The sequence below is a fragment of the Eretmochelys imbricata genome, chromosome 1, assembly GCF_965152235.1.
Source record: "Eretmochelys imbricata isolate rEreImb1 chromosome 1, rEreImb1.hap1, whole genome shotgun sequence".
Taxonomy (NCBI): Eukaryota; Metazoa; Chordata; order Testudines; family Cheloniidae; genus Eretmochelys; species Eretmochelys imbricata.
Genome location: NC_135572.1, coordinates 58,798,466 through 58,817,625, shown reverse-complemented (window position 1 = coordinate 58,817,625; position 19,160 = coordinate 58,798,466). Strand labels below are relative to the sequence as shown.

The 19,160-nt window shown below is 42.4% G+C and overlaps 1 protein-coding gene across 16 annotated transcripts in view; it reads right to left on the bottom strand.

The window, feature by feature from the left end:
- CAB39L (calcium binding protein 39 like) overlaps positions 1 to 19,160 on the bottom strand; it is a 104,661-nt gene that overhangs the window by 2,560 nt on the left and 82,941 nt on the right. For all 16 annotated transcript variants that reach the window (XM_077811270.1, XM_077811361.1, XM_077811279.1 and 13 more), the window contains 3 exons: positions 14,667 to 14,726; positions 7,300 to 7,365; positions 6,428 to 6,571 (listed from right to left, as the gene is read on the bottom strand). In XM_077811270.1, the coding sequence (XP_077667396.1) occupies positions 6,428 to 6,571; positions 7,300 to 7,365; positions 14,667 to 14,726 (270 nt within the window). The remainder of the gene's footprint in view (positions 1 to 6,427; positions 6,572 to 7,299; positions 7,366 to 14,666; positions 14,727 to 19,160) is intronic.

Here is a 19,160-nt window from a genome sequence, read left to right as displayed (position 1 = left end):
CCAACAGATTTCTTGACCCCAAATCAGCCAAAATAGGAAAGAAAATCTATCCTTGTATCTTAAACACACGTTAAAGTTTCCCATGATCTTGCTCATTAGCAGCTGGAAGTGAAGTTACACCTGACCTTGCTATCACTCTCCCTTATTCTGTTCCCTTTATTGACAAATGGTTTGATTGTAAAGCCAGCTGTTGAAAGTTGGCTATAAATCCCTGATCACTTCCACATTTACGGCCCTCCAACATGAAATGTCTTAGAACCATAATTACTGGGAGAACAGGCGAGTCTTGTGTTGGTGATAGAATTTCCATATTCAATTGAAATGGCCTAAAATTAGACCAAGCAGCTTTGTTTTGGTTTGTGAACTTAGGTCACATCCTTCACTTCGCCCTCCCTAGTCCATTCTAGCCAGCAGTCTGTGAATGGAAATTTACAAGAGCAGGATCCACGTACATTTCAATCTGTTTGCTAAGCTCACAAGGACACAGCAGTGAGGCAGTGCAGAAGGACAATGTAACACGCTTCCATACGCAGCTCACTGGCAGCCCAGTGTCTTGGAATTGCTATTTGTGGGTCACTCAGATGAGAGGCTGGGATCTTCCCTTTTGTAGCAATCCCTCACTTCAGAGGCACTTGCCTCTTGTCCGCTTTGTAACTCTCTTCTGGCTCCTTGTTAGACTGGCTCCGAGGGCTTCTCCTGCTTACATCTGCAGCCTCCTTCAAAGGGAGGTTCCACAGCAAGAAGCTGTAGCCTGTACTGATGCCTGAGCATATGTCTCCCCAGCCTAGATCCCAGCCCCTGTGCAGATTCCCACATCCCAGGAAGGACAAGGCCACTGAAGCAGCTCCCCCACCATACCACAAAGTGCAAATCCGCACCCAGAAGAGGCCTCTTTTCAACAATCCAACCCTTTGTTCTGAACTTTTAAAGTCATGGACTTTTTTTAAATTCCTGGTGACCTCTAGATGCTCACAAGCAATGACAACTGACTCAACAGTGCAAGACTTCACCACGACCCCTTTAGAGCAACCTCCCTGCCAGATGCTTCAAGTTCTCAAAAAGTATTGTCTGTTATTAGAGGCATGTTCCTTGATCTCAAGGTAGCCAGCTCATGGCCCCCTTGGGTGTACTGAGAGGTACAGATAGCGGTTTGTTCAGCCTCTGCTTTGGCCATTTAAGAACATTCCTTCCATTACAAATTACCCTATTATACAAATTGCATGTTGTTTCCCTCAGTTCAGATAAATAAAAGAATTGTTTGTGAGAGCACAATGCAAATATATTTGCAATGCCTTGCATTTTCAGAAATATCTAGTGATTTGGGTGCCCAATCTGAGACACCTTAAAGGAGCCTAAAAGAAAAGGAGTACTTGTGGCACCTTCGAGACTAACAAATTTATTTGAGCATAAGCTTTCGTGAGCTACGGCTCACTTCATCGGATGCCTGACATGCAAAAAGTGCTGAGCACCCAGCCACAGAAAATCAGGCCCCTTTAAGAGGTCTCAAGTAGGCCACCCAAAAATTAAAGCACAGAAAATGATTAGTCAATTTGAACATTTAGAGCACACTGTATCTACACAGTGTGAAAGGAACAGCCTGCAAACATTCTTGAAAGGATTTAATTTTAAAACTGGCTCTAGCCTAAAATATGTATTAGCATGGCAAATGATTAAACGTGAGCTGATGTCTCCTATTAGACTGAATTCTTTAGTTTCTTGTCTGATTGCTTATAGGTTATAATCCTCCCCCTGAAAAACTGGCATAAAAGATAGAAAACTCAAATGTAAATCATCTTTTGACTACTAGACCTACTGCAGGACTCAATTTCAACTCTCAAATACTGTTTTCAAACCCTGGGATCATAAAAGGATTATAAAACTGAATGACTGGCTCCCTCAAGCAACTATAGTACCACAATGTCACAGTATTGAAACAAAGAAATTTTACACACATCTACAACAAAGAATCTTTATACTTTGAGGCTAGATCCAGTATGAGGTTTTATTTTTTAAAGTCTCCTGCTAATGCCTCACTTGAAGACAATAAAAAAAGATAAGAGATATCCTGGAAACAACATCAGGATTACAGCTAGTTGGAATATTTTTGAAAAAATAATTTTGTGGGGATGTATTGGTTTCAACAACATATCTGTCGGGAAGGGTTTTGTGATTGAGAGTTCTCTGGTCACTTCAGAGGAGTTTCGACACAACTTCACTTTGTGAAAATGTTTGAAAGGTTTTTCTTTTCATTCTAACACGGAATGAAAACAAATGTCAAAACTCAAAAGTTGCCATGAAATAGAACTGTTGTCCTCTAGCTGGCCTTAAATCAGTATTGTCCATCAAAATTGATAAACTGTACACTCCACATCCACTCCATAAAGTATTTGATCAGAGAGTTCTGGAGTCTGACCTTGGTTCTCACAATTAATGACAATGTGTCGTCATCATCATCTCTTCAAGGGAACAAAACAGGGATAAAGATACTAAAATGGTCTGATGCTCGATGAGTCACTGTGTGGTCACTGATAATCTTTGTTTTTTTAAACACAGAGGCCAAGGCTACTGAATGTCACAGGATCTTGATGAGAATAGTTCACTGCAACCTCTGATCTACTTTCAAATGGTTAGCAATTATGGTCCAAAACCAGCATGTATCACTCTGTACACCAACAGGCCAATCGACCCACCAGGGCTGAAACTGTGCCATGATTTTCTCATATGCGTCGCAGGGGGATTACCACCTTGCTGGAAGTACATGAAAGCTCACGTAGCTGAACCGACAACTTCCCCCACAGACCAAAGTATTATCTAGTCTATAGCTCAGAAACAACACAAACTCAGTTTCCGCCCCATGCTGAGTGGAAATGGTCAGTATTGTCAAGTTATGCAGAACCGTTTGCAGAGTGAGCAACAGGAGGTAGCTTTGTGATGTGCATGAAAGAGAATGGAAAAATGAAGCTAAGGTCAAACAATCTATTTTTAGATTTAAACACTAAAACCTCTCTTGCTACATCTCTGCTTAAGAAAAATGTTATATTATCCTGAACCACCACTGTGGGGTGAGTTCACAAAATAATCGAATTGTTTAACATGACAGCCAAGAGAGGCTGATACTAGATTTGTATGTGCATTGTGTGCAATATATTGCAGTGTGCTTTATTTTTGATTGTCTGCAAGAGAACAAAGAAGCAAAAATCACATACTCGGATTGACCAATAATGGTAACAAATACATTTGTCAAAAGAAAACACATGAGTATTCAGAAAGACCCTTTTATTGTTCAACCTTCAAACCAGATATTGATTCCCCTGCTGGAATAAAGAAGGAGAAAAGGTGTGTGTACGTGGGGAAGGTTTTATTAACACTTAAGATACTCACTAATCCCCTTGGTTTTGTTACTTGGGGTCTACCTATATTCCCAAGGATTATTAGGTGGCCATGAGTTGGTGACTGGTTGTGTGGGGTGGAGGCTAAGGGTTGAAGAGGTCTCATTTTGTTTGAGCAAGGGTAAGGGAGGGAGCAGGAATGATGAAGGAGGTAGAGGTCTTGCTGGTGAAGGAACAGTTAGATGGGAGGAAGTACTGAAAATGAGACCTCATTACTTATCTTCTGTACCTCTGGGCAGAGCGCTCCTGGATGAATACAACTGTCCTCAGTGCTTGAAGAGTTAATTGCATTTTTAATTGCCATCAAACTTAACGGTAAAATATTTAGAATGCTAGATGCTCATAGCTCTAGTTAAAATATTGCAGCTTCAAATCCTCAATAATCAGATACTGCCTCAAGGAGCTGAGAGTCATATGCCTTTTTCAGGGTCAACTGGGGCATGGGAGAGCTGGAATTCGGATACTTACAAAACAAGCACTTTTTTCATTTCAAATGTGCCTAGCTGCAAAAACATCCAAGTCAGGTAATTTAAACCCAAATCTTTTGGCACCTCGCAGTAAGTAGCAAGCATCAGCCGCTTGGCAAATCTTTGATTTCATCTCAGTATTGGCAGTCTGTGGTCATTTGAAACAGGACTAACCAGATAAATTAAAACTATGCCTGAAATATGTGAAAATAAAGACACAGAGCCCGACTTCCTCCCACACCCTCAGTTACACCAGCATACAGCTAGAGTAACCAGGGAGAGAATCAGGCCCAAGGACTCTGCACCCCAGAGCAACAAGGAACATCGCTGCCTTTCACCTGCCAGAAAGGGCATCGGGACAAGGCAGTAGTTGTTTTTCCATGAAGTGTATGTTCTCTTTCATATTTAAGGATTTCCTGGATTGGTTCCCATCATCAGCATAGAATTTATTAATAAAGGAAAACTAAGGACAAAACGCTCAGTGTCCTTCTCTCGTGTGTATTCTATACCTGTTCTGCACATGTGGAACAAGAGTTGAATATACAAGAGAGCTATGCTGCAGACTGGAGAGGGGGATTTTGCTGAATGGGTTACATTCAGGTAGAAATGTGCAACTTCCACTGGATGAGATTCTGCTCTGAATTACATAGAAAACTGTAAGATGAATACTGTGCGTATTACATTCATCTTTAACTGCTGCCATCAGATATTATTGTAAAAATAATAGAGTCTCATGGAAGTTGGATTCATGGAGCTGAGGGAAGACTTTGACCCACTGACATCAATGAGGGTTGCATCATCATTTACTATTTGTTTCACATAGTGCCAAAAGGCCCAGTCAGGATTAGGGCCTCATTGTGTTAGGCACTGCACAAAATACATGGGTAGGCACAGTCCCTACACTGAAGAGCCTACAAACTGGATGCTCTGAGCATGAGAAACAAAAGGACGGTGGATACTGGGAGGGAGGATGAGGGTGACAGTAATGATATCATACCATTACATAGATAGCTATGATTACAGATCACTCCAAATCCTCAAATTTCTATTTTAAACAAAATAAAATCAACTATTCTCAACTGCCACGCCCCTATTCATCACTGTCTGATTTCTTGAAACAGCTCAGCAGAACTGGGTGCTTAAGGGGAATCTGAAACAATAGATGGTAGTGGCCTAATGGATTAATTCAGGGACTGCACTTCATGCATAGAAGTTGCATGCATAAGAATGTGACCATTAGTAAATACGAAAAAGTAGCTAACAGAAACCAGTTCTCTCTCTCTCTTCCCCCCCCCGCCATTTGAGCTCTTAAAGACTGCAAGTATTTGGGATTTGCTCTCCCCAACTTATCTTTGAGCTGCATACATCCTGATAAGGGGTAAGAGCAGAAGCTACTCACAGTAGTTTGGTTGTCAAGAACAAGTCAAAGGCTTACACAAGTAATTAAGTGCATCACTGAGGCTTATTATGCAGGAAGCAAAATATTGAAATATGTTGGGAATCCCTGTGATTACTTTACATAGATGAAAGATTATACGGAGCAGCCATACCATCCTTCAAGCCACATGCTGGAGACGTGAATGCCTTCTGAAAGATCTTTTGCACAACAGAAATGACAAAATCAAAGACCTCCAAAAGCCTTTCTGAACATTCTGAGGGTGATGCAATTTTTGAAAATACTTGCCATTTGGTGCAATGTGGTCTATTTTATAAACATCTCCCAGAGAAGGACATTCTCCCCACTCCTATGGGTTTATCCCTCTTCTCTGAAAATTAATCTGTTCAAACTATGAAAATACATCCAGACATATTTATGAGTTAATTTTGCATTATAGTAGCTCTGCATCATAATAATTCTACTCATCTTCTTGCTCAGCACAAAACTTTTTTGATGGGTAAATAAAATTTAAAAAAATTAACCAAATTATGATGATAAAAGAAAGTAGTGTATGTGCCTGGGCTAATAATATTTTTATTGCAGTTTTGTAAGGCTGCATTGGTGATCAGTGCAAAACAGAGTGAGAACGAGGAGGATTAAGCATATGTTGGGCTCAAACTTATCAAAGGCAAATCTCTTGAAATATTAAAAAAATTTCCACTTGCTTCTGCCTCACCCAGAGAGCCAACACTGTCTGTCTAGGTTCTTAGCCAGCATTTAATATCTGATTGCTGGGTGCCAAATATATCAAATATTTTGGAATCACATGATTCCCCCAATTCTTACCCAGAGTCACTGTGACATGACCTAAGAAGGTTGAGGAGACCACCATCGACTCCAGCAAGTGGTTAGCTTGCAGCAATCAGCCAGGCAATTTGTCACCTCTTGCTAATAATGCATTGCTGTAACAAGGGACCCCTCAGATCACTAGGCCCAGATCCAAATGACCCTGCCTTAGACATCACCTAGAGAGGGCAAGCAAGCGAGAGAGAACTGCCTGTCAGGGAGAAATTTCCTATTAAAACATTTTCAAATGTTTGAAATGGTTTGTAAAACCCCACATTTTTCTGGCTTCTCCTCCCTCCCACAGTGAAAGAGATGTTCCTTCCTCTCGGAAGGCCACGCTGAGTTACCTTGAACACATGGAATGCCTCAAACTGAATGTTTGGGCTTTTATCTCGCAGCAGGTTCATCATTAGCTTCAGGTTCTCTGGTTTGCTGATGTATTTTGTCATAATGGCAAAGTTGTGTCGGTCCAGAATCAGTTCACCCAGCAGCTATGGGAACATTTACAAAAACAAAGGCTTTGTGACTCCGCACAAAACTGATTATGATTCAGATGAAAGCATGACATTTTTATCTTCACCCCCAGAGGTTTCAACAGAGTTTTATCTTAGGCCATAGTGGCTTCAGAAATGGAGGGCCTTTTAAAAAATTGAGGTGTATTTGCTGTTCATAAAAGTGATATAACTGTCCAATAGCACTGATCAACCAAATATTGGAGAGATAGATACCATATTAATGCATAGAGAAACAACTGGATTGAGCCAGATAAAATAAAAGCAAGTACAACCATCCCACATTGTTTTGCTAATTCACCTCAATACTTACATGCCCCACACTTTCCTGTTCTAGTCATGAGGAGACTGCAGATTTTACCAAATTGCTTGGTGCATGGACAAATGGGGACTACAACGAACTTACCAAACTCACTCCCACCTGTGTTCTGAACCACGCTGTGAACTCAGGTGACAGTGAGAAAAGAGGATGACACCCTCATTTCAGAGAAAGGACTCCAGGCTTTGCCATATGAGTTCAGGAACTAGGACTTTTCAATGCTAACCCCAATGCAGTGACAAAAATATCTCCTGATTTTCACAAGTACTAGATTAATTTAAAAGAATTTCTTTTGTAACAAAAAAACAGTATATAGGGCCACTCTGTGAAATAGTCTGAGCATGTTATGGCTATTAAAAAAAAAAAGCGTTCAGGAATTTTACATTACCTTTAAAGATTGTCTCTTTGTGACATAATTCTCAGAATGAAGCAGTTTTTCATAGTCCTCAAAGATCTAAGGGAACAAGAAAAAAAACCAGGATACCCATATTCTTCCTGCCCCCCATTCCTCTGTACTCTATCCTTCCTGCACTAAGCTTTGCGATGGGAGCAGCACAGCTCTGACACTTCTTTATGATGCCAGAGCCCAACCCATAATGGCCACTGATTAGCAACGTCCAATCAGTGTTTGCTTGCACATGTGAATCCACCAAAGAATCAAGAACTTAGTGCGCTTGTGATTCACACCTTATGCCATGATCTTATAAAAGATTATGAATTTGCTGCCAAAATAGAACACGCAAATATAACATTAGTAACCCGAGACCATCTGAGGTAACTGCTATACCAACACAGGGTTATATAAGTAAAGTGCCATCTATGTCCCTAGAAAGACAGACAGAGAAGGATGGTGGAAGTCTGGCTTGTTAGAGTGACATTGCTATTTTTAGTGGGTTTCTATGCACGCATCTAACTTGCCAATTTTCCTTTTTGCTTCACTTCAGTTGTCCTCATTGTCATTACTATTCCCTATACCTTGGAGGCTTAAAGATCAAAATGAAGGCACTGCAAACACAGCATGGGGCAGCGTAACTGAGACACAGAAATGTAATGGAGTCATGCAACATTTATAATGCCTCCTCTTAATGTTACAGTTTCTGGGCCTCACGAGGTTCTGAGGACTTTCAAAGTCCCACTGAGTTAGTGGGAGTTGAGGGTTGTTCAGTACCATCCACAATCAGATCTCTTGTGCTAAGACATTTTGCAGTTCTTGTTCATTAAATGTAGACAGAGCCATAGATGGGCATGGTGATTTACAAACAGATAATCAGCACTGAAAAAAAAATTATGAATTTGGAGAGAGACTCAGTATGTTATACTAAGTGGTTAGAATGGGAGGGAAAGGTAATGAGACTACTACTTTGTGTAGTGCTTGCATAGTTTCATTTTATTTTATAAAAAATGTAATAAGCCAAATCTTAATGAACACTAAAATCAACGTAGCTCTGTTTATGCCGATGGAGGTACACTGATGAATATGACCCAAAGATCTACTAAAAATGGGGCAAGACTCAGGGCCACGAAACCTCAGGCCAAGGGTTTTCATTAATGACTGTGGGAAGCAAGAGCCACTCACTCAGGTGGCTAGACTGCGCCGCTGTCTACGCTGCCACTGCCCCACTGCTATTTTTAGCAAACCAGCTCACATAGAGCTAGCATGTGTAAGCCTGCCTGTGGTGAGAAGCAGCTGCTCAGCTGCAATGTAGATGTACCCTAAGACTCCAATCCTGCAGTGAGTACCAGATGGGTGGAGCCTTGTGTTTGCACAGAGCCCTAGGGGAGTCAGGGCTCCATGCAGGGATCGGCTCACATGATTCTCAATGCAGAGGTTTTAAGTGACTTGTCCAAGTTCATCCAGCATTAACAGCACTTAAGAAAATAATATACAAGAGAGATGACCTGCAGCTTTAACCACTAGATCACAGCATGTGATGCAAGTTCAACGTGGCACTCAAATGCCTTAATGGCCAAACTGTAATGTGCAGATAAAATGAACAGCACCTTGGAAAATTTGGTTAACAAAATGTTTATTATTGTTAACCAGACTTAAATGGTGATGGTGACAGTTGGATGGTCACAATTTCCTCTTGGCCTGACTGATCTTTCTCATGTTGAAATATCATTCACTGTTCTTGCCCAGTTGGTATGGCTGTGTATGTGAACAATGAGGTTATATATGCAAACAAATTTCATGTATGTCTTATTTGAAGCTAACTTTAGCTTGTTCATGCTGTTGCAATTAAAAAAAAATAAGCAAAAAGATGTTTGTTAAAATGAAAGGGTGCTGTGTCAAAGAACCCAGTCCCTGGCTGTCTCATCACTCAAAGAGTGAACATGGAATGATACTTACCTCCCATCTCACTACATGCCAACGGTGGGCATTTGTCAGCATTGCCACAAACTTCATTCAGAGCCAAATCTGCAGTCAGATGTATGTGTTCAACACACCCTGATTTCAGTGAGAGTTGTTCATTTGTATCTCAGGGCACAATTTGTCCTTTATTGTTTAGGATATAATGGGAACGTCTATACTGCAAAGAAAACCCTGCGGCAGTGAGTCTCAGAATCCAGGTCAACTGACTTGGGCTTGTGTTATAGGGCTAAAAATGGCAGCATACACTCCTGAGGTATTCTGTGCCAAAAAATTGCAAGTTCTGCACGTTTTGTTTGTCAATAAATAAATGCAGAGGCTCCAGCATGGCAGTGGGCCACTGGCTGCACAAAGGTGAGAGATCACCCTGCAGCCTCCCCACTCCCCAACCCTGGGACGTGGACTCAGTGGTGAGCTGACCCTGACCCAGCACAAGGCCTGGCCCTGCCCCAGAAATACCCTAGAGCCTTGCCCCTTTATGCCAAGGGCGCCAGGTGTGGGGCAGGCAGGCTCAACTAGGCAGGAGCCAAGTGTGGAGGGGCTCAGTGTGGGGAGATCCAGGTATGGGGTGAGAGGATTCTGCGTGGGACAATCTGGGTGCAGGCAGCTCAGTGGAGGCGTCCTAGATATGGGGGGATCTGGATGCACAGAGGTGCATTGTGGGGGTTCCAGGTGCAAGGGTAATGGGACTCTGCAGGGGCTTCCAGGTAAAAGTGGTTGGGGCTCAGAGAAGGGGTCTCAGCTGGGGGGTCTGGGTGCTGGGATAATGGGGCCTGGTGCGGTGGGAGTCTGGATGCAGCTAGTTGGGGGTCAGTGGGAGTCTGGATGCAGCTAGATGGGGGCCAGTGGCATGGGGGTCTGGATGTGGGGACTCGGGGGGTGGGGCGGAGGTCCAGAGTGCAAGGAGCTCAGTGGGGGGTGGTCTGGGTGCAGGGGTGGGGAGTCCAGAGGCAGGGGGTGAGGGTGAGGGTTTCTGGGTATGGGAAGTCCAGATGCACGGGGGTTGGACAGATGGGGGAGCAGCTCCCTGTACAGTGACCCCTCCCCTGCAGCTGAGAAGTGATGGGGACAGGAAGCAGGGGAGGATGCTGAGCTTCCTGCAGCTGGCAGAGGTTTCTGGGGGTGGGTCTGACACAGCCCCAGCCACTCCTTGTAGGGGAAGAGGAAATCCCGTTCTCTCCTGCCTCCAGCCCAGCCGGGACTAGCAGCTGATCCCACCTGGCTGGGGTGTTCCCAGCCCTGAGGTGATTTACCTCTCCGCCAGCTGTTCCGGGTGCCTGAAATGATGTACCTGCGCAGCTAGTGAGTGGTGTCTGACTGCTCTTGCAGCTTCCCTTTGCTTCCCTGTCAGAGTCATTTTTCTGCAGGGAAGCAAAGAAATCTGCGGGGGAAATAAATTCTGCACATGTGCAGTTGCTCAGAATTCCCCCAGGAGTAAATATAGATGTTCCGGCTTGGGCTGGATCCTGGGCTCTGAAACCCGGGAAGGGTAACAGAGCCAAGGCTCCAGTACAAGCCAGAACATCTACACTGCTATTTTTAGCCACAGCAAGCCTGAGTCAGTTGACCCAGGCTCTGAGACTCACTGCTGCGAGGGTTTTTTTCCCCTTGTGATGTAGGCTTACCCAATGTCTCCATTTGTTGGAAAGAGTGAGCACAATCTTGCGAGGTGGTGTAGGTGCCTCCTGCAAGGTGCTGCCTGTCCTCAGCTCACTAGCTTCAACACATCTCACAGGCTCAGGCCCAACAGGAACAGATTATGCTTTGAGTCTCCAGGTATCTTATTTTCATGGGGGACTTCAATCACCCTGCCATCTGCTAGGAGAGCAATACAGCAGTGCACAGACAATCCAGGAAGTTTTTGAAGAGAGTGTTGGGGACAACTTGCTGGGGAAGTGCTGGAGGAACCAACTAGGGGCCGTGCTCCTCTTAACCTGCTGCTCACAAACAGGGAAAAATTGGTAAGGGAAGTAGAAGTGATGGCAACCTGGACAGCAGTGACCACGAGATGATCGAGTTCAGGATCCTGACAAAAGGAAGAAAGGAGAGCAGCAGGATACAGACCCTGCACTGCAGAAAAGCAGACTTTGACTCCTGCAGGGAACTGATGGGCGCGATACCCTTGGAGGCTAATATAAGGGGGAAATTTGTCCAGGAGATTTGGCTGTATTTTAAAGAAGCCTTATTGAGGGCGCTGGAACAAACCATCCTGATATGCAGAAATAGCAGCAAATATGGCAGGTGACCAGCTTGGCTTAACAGAGAAATCTTCGGTGAGCTTAAACACAACAAGGAAGCTTACAAGAAGTGGAAACTTGGACAGATGACTAGGGAGGAGTGTAAAATAGTGCTCACGCATGCAGGGGTGTAATCAGAAAGGCCAAAGCATAACTGGAGTTGCAGCTAGCAAGGGATGTGAAGGGGAACAAGAAGGGTTTTTACAGGTATGTTAGCAACAGGAAGGTCAGGGAAAGTGTGGGAGTCTTACTGAATGGGGAGGCAACCTAGTGACCGATGATGTGGAAAAAGCTGAAGCATTCAATGCTTTTTTTGCCTCGTCTTCACAGACAAGGTCTGCTCCCAGATACTGCATTTGTCAGCACAGTATGGGGAGGAGATGAGCAGCCCTCAGAGGTGAAAGAACAGGTTAAGGACTCTTTAGAAAAGCAGGACATGTACAAGTCCATGGGTCCGGATCTAATGCATCTGAGGGAGTTGGCTGATGTAATTGCAAAGCCATTCGCCATTATCTTTGAAAACTCGTGGCGATCAGGGGAGGTCCCGGATGATTGGAAAAAGGCAAATATAGTGCCCATCTTTAAAAAAAGGGAAGAAGGAGAATCTGGGGAAGTAGAGACCAGTTAGCCTCAACTCAGTCCCTGGAAAAATCATGAAGTAGGTCCTCAAGGAATCCATTTTGAAGCACTTGGAGGAGAGGAAGGTGATCAGGAATAGTCAACATGGATTCACCAAGGACAAGTCATGCCTGACCAACCTGATTGCCTTCTATGATGAGATAACTGGCTCTGTGGATATGGGGAAAGCAGTGGACATGATATATCTTGACTTCAGCAAAGTTTTTGATACCATCTCTCACAGTATTCTTGCCAGCAAGTTTAAAAAGTATGGATTGGATGAATGGACTCTAAGACGGATAGAAAGCTGGCTAGATCGTCGGGCTCAACGGCTAGTGATCAACGGCTCAATGTCTAGCTGGCAGCTGGTATCAAGCGGAGTGCCCCAGGGGTCAGCCCTGGGGCCAGTTTTGTTCAATATCATCATTAATCATCTGGACAATGGGATGGATGACACTAGCTGGGGGGAGAAGTAGTTATGCTTGAGGGTAGAGATAGGGTCCAGAGTGACCTAGACAAATTGGAAGATTGGGCCAAAAGAAATCTGATAAGGCTCAACAAGGACAAGTGCAGAGTTCTGCACTTAGGACAGAAGAATCCCATGCACTGCTACAGGCTGGGGACCAAATGGCTAAGGGGCAGTTCTGCAGAAAAGGATCTGGGGATTACAGTGGGCGAGAAGCTGGATATGAGTCAACAGTGTTCTCTTGTTGCCAAGAAGGCAAACGGCATACTGGGCTGCATTAGTAGGAGCACTGCCAGCAGATCAAGGGAAATGATTATTCCCCTCTATTCGGCACTGGTGAGGCCACATCTGGAGTATGGTGGAGTCCAGTTTTGGGTCCCCCCACTACAGAAAGGACATGGGCAAATTGGAGAGAGTCCAGCGGAGGGCAATGAAAATTATTAGGGGGCTGGGGCACATGACTTATGAGGAGAGGCTGAGGGAACTGGGCTTATTTAGTCTGCAGCAGAGAAGAGTGAGGGGGGATTTGATAGCAACCTTCAACTACCTGAAGGGGGTTTCCGAAGAGGATGGAGCTAGGCTGTTCTCAGTGGTGGCACATGACAGAACAAGAAGCAATGGTCTCAAGTTGCAGTAGGGGAGGTCTAGGTTGGATATTAGGGGAGGTCTAGAAGGGTGGTGAAGCACTGGAATGGGTTACCTGGGAGGTGGTGGAATCTCCATCCCTAGAGGTTTTTAAGACCCGGCTTGACAAAGCCCTGGCTAGGATGATTTAGTTGGGGTTGGTCCTGCTTTGAGCAGGGGGTTGGACTAGATGACCTCCTGAGGTTCTCTTCCAACCTTAATCTTCTATGATTCAAAGAGGTACTAGTGATAGTTTTGAACATGTATTACTCTGTCTAGCTGATAAAACAGATTTCTGTTTGTTGACTGGGAGTCCTTTGAAGAACATTATTCTTCACTATGTGTACTTTGAGCATCAATGCTACACAAACTCAAGACAGACACTCATTTTATCACAGTACTTTAGTACAGCGATAAAGAGAATAAGTGAAGATATTCAAATTGCCTGAGTCACACCGCATTTGTGACTCAGCAGCATGCAAGCTTGAAGGTAACACGACAACTTAATCTTCTGTCGAATTCCACCACCCATGTCAGCCCAATTTCAGTTGATTCCAACAGAATTTTTCTGACCTACACTGGATTTTCAGAGATATTTTTTTAAAGCAAAAAGAAATGGCAATATAACAACAGACTAATTTACTTAGGATAACAGGTATATTCACATCTCAAAATCCCTTAGGATTTACACAGACATAATGTCTAGTAACACTAAAATAAGTTCTAGTGTCCTCTATCCTGAAGTATTACTGGGACATGAATGACCACTAGCTATTCCCTAGCACTGACCTGGTGGCGCCAAACTGTAGCAAAAGGTAAATATTTAAACTAAAATTGGTCTAATATCTGTACACATGTGTAGCTCCCACTAGTGTTAATGTAGTTATATTGTGTGCAATAAGGCGAGAATAGACTCCTCCCTTCTACTGTTCCACATCCTAAACAAGATTTGCTTTTGACATGGAGTTGTACTAGAAATCAGGAAGCCTGGAAACAGGATTTAAGTATTATTTCTACAGATGGCTAAGGAGGATTCTCCCTTGGTAAAACTAATTATTTTGGCTTACAGGGTGCGATGTTTGGTTCTAAGTAAAAGTTTTAGGTGGGGCATGTAGCCCTCAGCTGCATATGCTCTGTTTATAAGCAGATGAGAAAGTATGATTCAAATGGCTGCTAAAGTACAGGCATCTACCCTGAAGACCAGCTGGTGCTGTCCTGATTGGATCCCTCGCCTGGGAAATGGAGGAACTGTGCTGTTGAACAAACAGCTTTGGTCGACACAAAGAATCAAGAAGATCCACTTATTTTTTTTCCTGAGTGGAGCAGAAATGCCCCTACAAAAGGTTTCCAGTTCAGATCCAAGTGAGGGTGGACTCCTCACAGTAACATTTGCAGAAACATATATGAAACCATTAAGGCTGGAAATTATTTGTACTTACTGTATCATAATTTTGTTCTAGGAAATCTGCTACCAATAATTTGTGTCTCGTTAGCAGGTCCTGGAAAAGAAAGAACCAGGGAAAAAAAATCACTACCAGCTTTTTTTCCCCACTATTTTGATCATCATTTTAATCTTCAGTTGTAATGGCTAGGGGAACATTTTAAAGCAGCTCTTCTCCTTTACAATAATTTTCAGCATTATCTTAATGAAAGAATAGGTAAAAGAGAGACAGTGCACCATTTAATATCAATTGCTGTTTCACATTTACTAGTTCAGTGAATAAAAACAAAACAAATACTATATTTAGAAAATACTCCGATATGTATATTTATAGATTTTTGCACTTATCATATGGTCTGTGGGCACATGTGCATATATTAATTTTTAAAATGTCAACTGTAAATTGGAGCTATTTTACCTTTATAGAAACTACCTTTCAGAATACAGTGTATAGCTCAGGGAAAGCCAGACTGTGACCTGAAGTCCAAATGTGACCCATGAAACCTAAAACATTCACCATATGCTCACTGTCACTCTCCTTCTGTAGCTGCAAAGTGATGACAAAGCTAATCAATTCCAGATTTTTATGGATTATGGATGCAAATAGGCAATTTAAATTAATTGATCACAGCAAAAACAATTACCAATCACCCAGTTTCAAAAAGATATATTGGAATTGGAAAAGGTTCAGAAAAGGGCAACAAAAATGATTAGGGGTATGGAATGGCTTCTGTATGAGGAGAGATTAATAAGACTAGGACTTTTCAGCTTGGAAAAGAGATGGCTAAGGGGAGATATGATTGAGGTCTATAAAATCATGACTGGTGTAGAGAAAGTCGATAGGGAAGTGTTGTTTGCTACTTCTCATAACACAAGAACTAGGGGTCACCAAATGAAATTAATAGGCAGCAGGTTTAAAACAAACAAAAGGAACTATTTTTTCACACAACACACAGTCAAGCTGTGGAACTCCTTGCTAGAGGATGCTGTGAAGGCCAAGACCCTAACAGAGTTCAAAAAAGACCTAGATAAATTCATGGAGGATAGCTCCCTCAATGGCTATTAGCCAGGATGGGCAGGAATGGTGTCCCTAGCCTCTGTTTGCCAGAAGCTGGGCGACAGGGGATGGATATGAGCGACAGGGAGTGGATCACTTGATGATTACCTGTTCTGTTCATTACCTCAGGGGCACCTGGGACTGGGATAGATGGACCTTTAGTCTGACCCAGTATGACTGTTCTTATGTTATGTTTAATAAATATTGGGGTTGTCTACATTTATTTATTTAAAAATAAATTTCTATACGAAGACGGAGTTTGAACCTGAGAGGTTTTAAGCACCACAATTCCTATTCGGAGTTAAAAAAAAGACCAGCACCATAGATTTCACTGAGAGTTTATGTTGCTAAACATCTCTTTGGCTCAAGAGTAGCCCTCTGGCTCCTGCCAAATGCCAGTGTGGCCGTTGGCATCACAGAGTTTGGGCCCCCTTGGACCTGACTCTCCTCTCAGGCCATTTTAAATAGTGTAACTCCATTACCTTCAAAAGAGTTACTTTCCACAGGAGTATAATAGGAGTGAGAAGAGAATCAAGCTCCTCATCTAGTAAGTTGACCTAAGCCAATTTTTTCATATTTGGGTGCCTAAAAGTTAGCCACCTAAATCCATATTTAGATACCTAAAGAAAAAAATTAAAATGGCCTGAGCAACCACCTTCCCTATTGAAGTCTATAGGAGCTGCAGGTACTTGGCACCTCTGAAAATCAGGCCACTTATTTAGGAGTCTAAATATGGATTTATGTGGCTAATTTGAGGCATCCAAATTTGAAAATTTTTGGCCTACTGCTCTCTTCAATAAATTGCACTGAAATGCAATAAAAGCCTAGATCTAAAGCCCATTCAAGACAATGAGAGTCTTTCTGTTGACTTGAACAGAAAGGGCTTTGAATCAGGGCCTGTATCTTTTTCTTTAAAAGATCTGTCTTTTCTTTTAACAGCTTTATTACTCACTGTCAGAAGTTGACACATATGCAATTGTCTTTACACAGTGGTGTTCTCAATAGCTCCAAAAATATATATTTAATCTGATGATTCTTCCCTTTTTAATTTGATTTACAATGAATTATAGTGAAAGGATTTGTATTTATCAGCTATTGAGAAGGGGGAAGAAGAGGGCCTCATAAACATGGTTGCTATAAAAACTAGTATACTATATAGTTAGTATATTCTTTTATTCAGCAGGGATGTGATGAATTCAGGTTAATTAGCTGAGTGGACTTCAGCCTGCTTCATATGCAGGGCACTTAGCAACCAAGCACAGCATTTTTCATTGTGTCCAACGAATTTCACATAGTCCAAAAATTAGTTTTGTTTTTATTCATAGAAAATCACAAGACAGACTGGTGCAGCAACATTTGACCAGCATTCTTCCCACCTCCCCCTGTTACCTCCATAGTAGATTATGTCTCTAAATACAAGTCCATTTTCCCTGTTCCCCTGGCATTGCTCGGCAGCTCAATCACCCTCTGCCATGCATCTGGCTGAATTTAATTAAAAAGTATATCTTAATATCATCAGACATTCCAATATTTCCCTCCTATAAATATCCTTAGATATTAATGCAAATTTAATTAAGTCCTTCTCTGGCCCCTGCAACAGACGAGTCTTTCTTCTCTGCACCGAACACCCATGTGATTGCATTATACAACCCAGCAAGGGGGTTGCAAAACCCTGATCAACAGGTGCAGTAATCCACCAAATGAAAAACTGTAATGCTTGTTTTTGCAGTCTTAGTAATCAAGATATAGCTATATGTTTTACAATTCCTGTTGCTTTCACATCACTTATTGCTATTCCAACATAACAGTGATACCAGGATCAACCAATGTTTATCTAGATCAGTGCCATGTCTCTGACACTAGCCAATACCAGATGCTTCAGAAGAAGGGGCCAAAAAACAAACAAACAAAAAACAAAAAAAAACAAACAAAACACCCCAACAACCCATAATGGATCATTATGGAGTAACCTGCTCACAGAGGAAGAGTTTCTCCTAACTTCAGGCAGCTAGTAGCTGACTTGTGCCTTGAGCCATGAGGATTTATGTTCTTTATAATTTTTTCATCTATTTAATGTATCTATGGACATTACTATTCATACAGACATAGAATTCTATTTTTAAATCCTGCCATGCTCTCAGCTCGTGGATCCATGACTATATAGGTCTATTGGTTATAAAAGGGAGGGTCCAGCAGTCTGCAGTCCTTAATACAGCTCAAAAGTGCTTTGTCACATGCCCTGCTTTGTGGCTGGGGGAAAAGGAGATTCTGTTACCCACCCCACCCATATTTTTCTCTTGCTTAAAGCCTGATTACTCTGATATTGTGCAAAGGATATGAATTTCTTCCACAGTAAATTAATGGCAGAGCTGGAAATAGAATCCAGGAAATCTTACTCCCATCCCCAGGCCTGACCAAAAGACAACACAACACAGAAAGGGTCATGGACCATCAAAAACTTGAGTCATGTGTACATCTTTGTAAAATAATGCTGCTCTCCATATTTTAACTTGGAATTCTCTATATTTATGTACTAGTTCAAGTATCAGGACGTTTAGCTGGAGATAACAAAGATGTATAGCAACTTCAAGTCTTCTTTATTGCTTAACAGAGCTGATTTGTTCTAGAAATCTGGCCTCACTGACCACTTAGGAACAAGAGGTTACTCCCATTAAGCAAGTCTTTACTCCACTCAATACTTCAATGATGACAGTAAAAATTAAGATTGGGTTTCGGGATGTGCCTTGCATTGGTGAGTTGAATTCTCTATTAGACTTTCTTCTAATTATATCCAAGGTTTCTCTCATCATGTTTCTAATTAGCTTTTCGAGGAAAGAAATAACTTGTTTCTATGACAGCAAAAACCTACTGATAGAAGAAGGAAAAAAAGAGCCATATCTAAATTTAGAAGAATCTCTCATTACAAAGATTTTGCCACAGCTTTCTTAAGTGGTTTTTACAGAGAATAACCAAACTGTTCAGGGTAATTATTTTCACCAGCTTATTTCTCTATTCTAAACCAGTCTCACGAACTACAAGTTTACAGAGCCATCAATTAAAATTTGCCGCATCGCTGTACTGCAGTCCTAGGACCGTGTGACCAGTACAGGTGCATGTGGCACCTTTGATCCAGTCAGGATGTATTGGAAATGTTTTCAAGTTACGTGGATCTGCTGGTTACACACTGGAGGCAAAGCAGGCTGCAGTCCCTAATACAGCTCAAAAGGTGCTTTGTTGCATAGCCTGGCACCAACTTCCATGACCACAGTGCTTGGGCTGGGAACAGCAGTCATGCAATTAGTCATTCTTCTTTTCTTCTTCTTTTTAAATGATTGGACTACTATTGAAGAGGTAGGAACAAAGGGAACCTTTTGTGGACAAAGCAGTGGAGGAAATGAGCATGTGGAACCCTCTATTACGGGGTGGGAGACATGT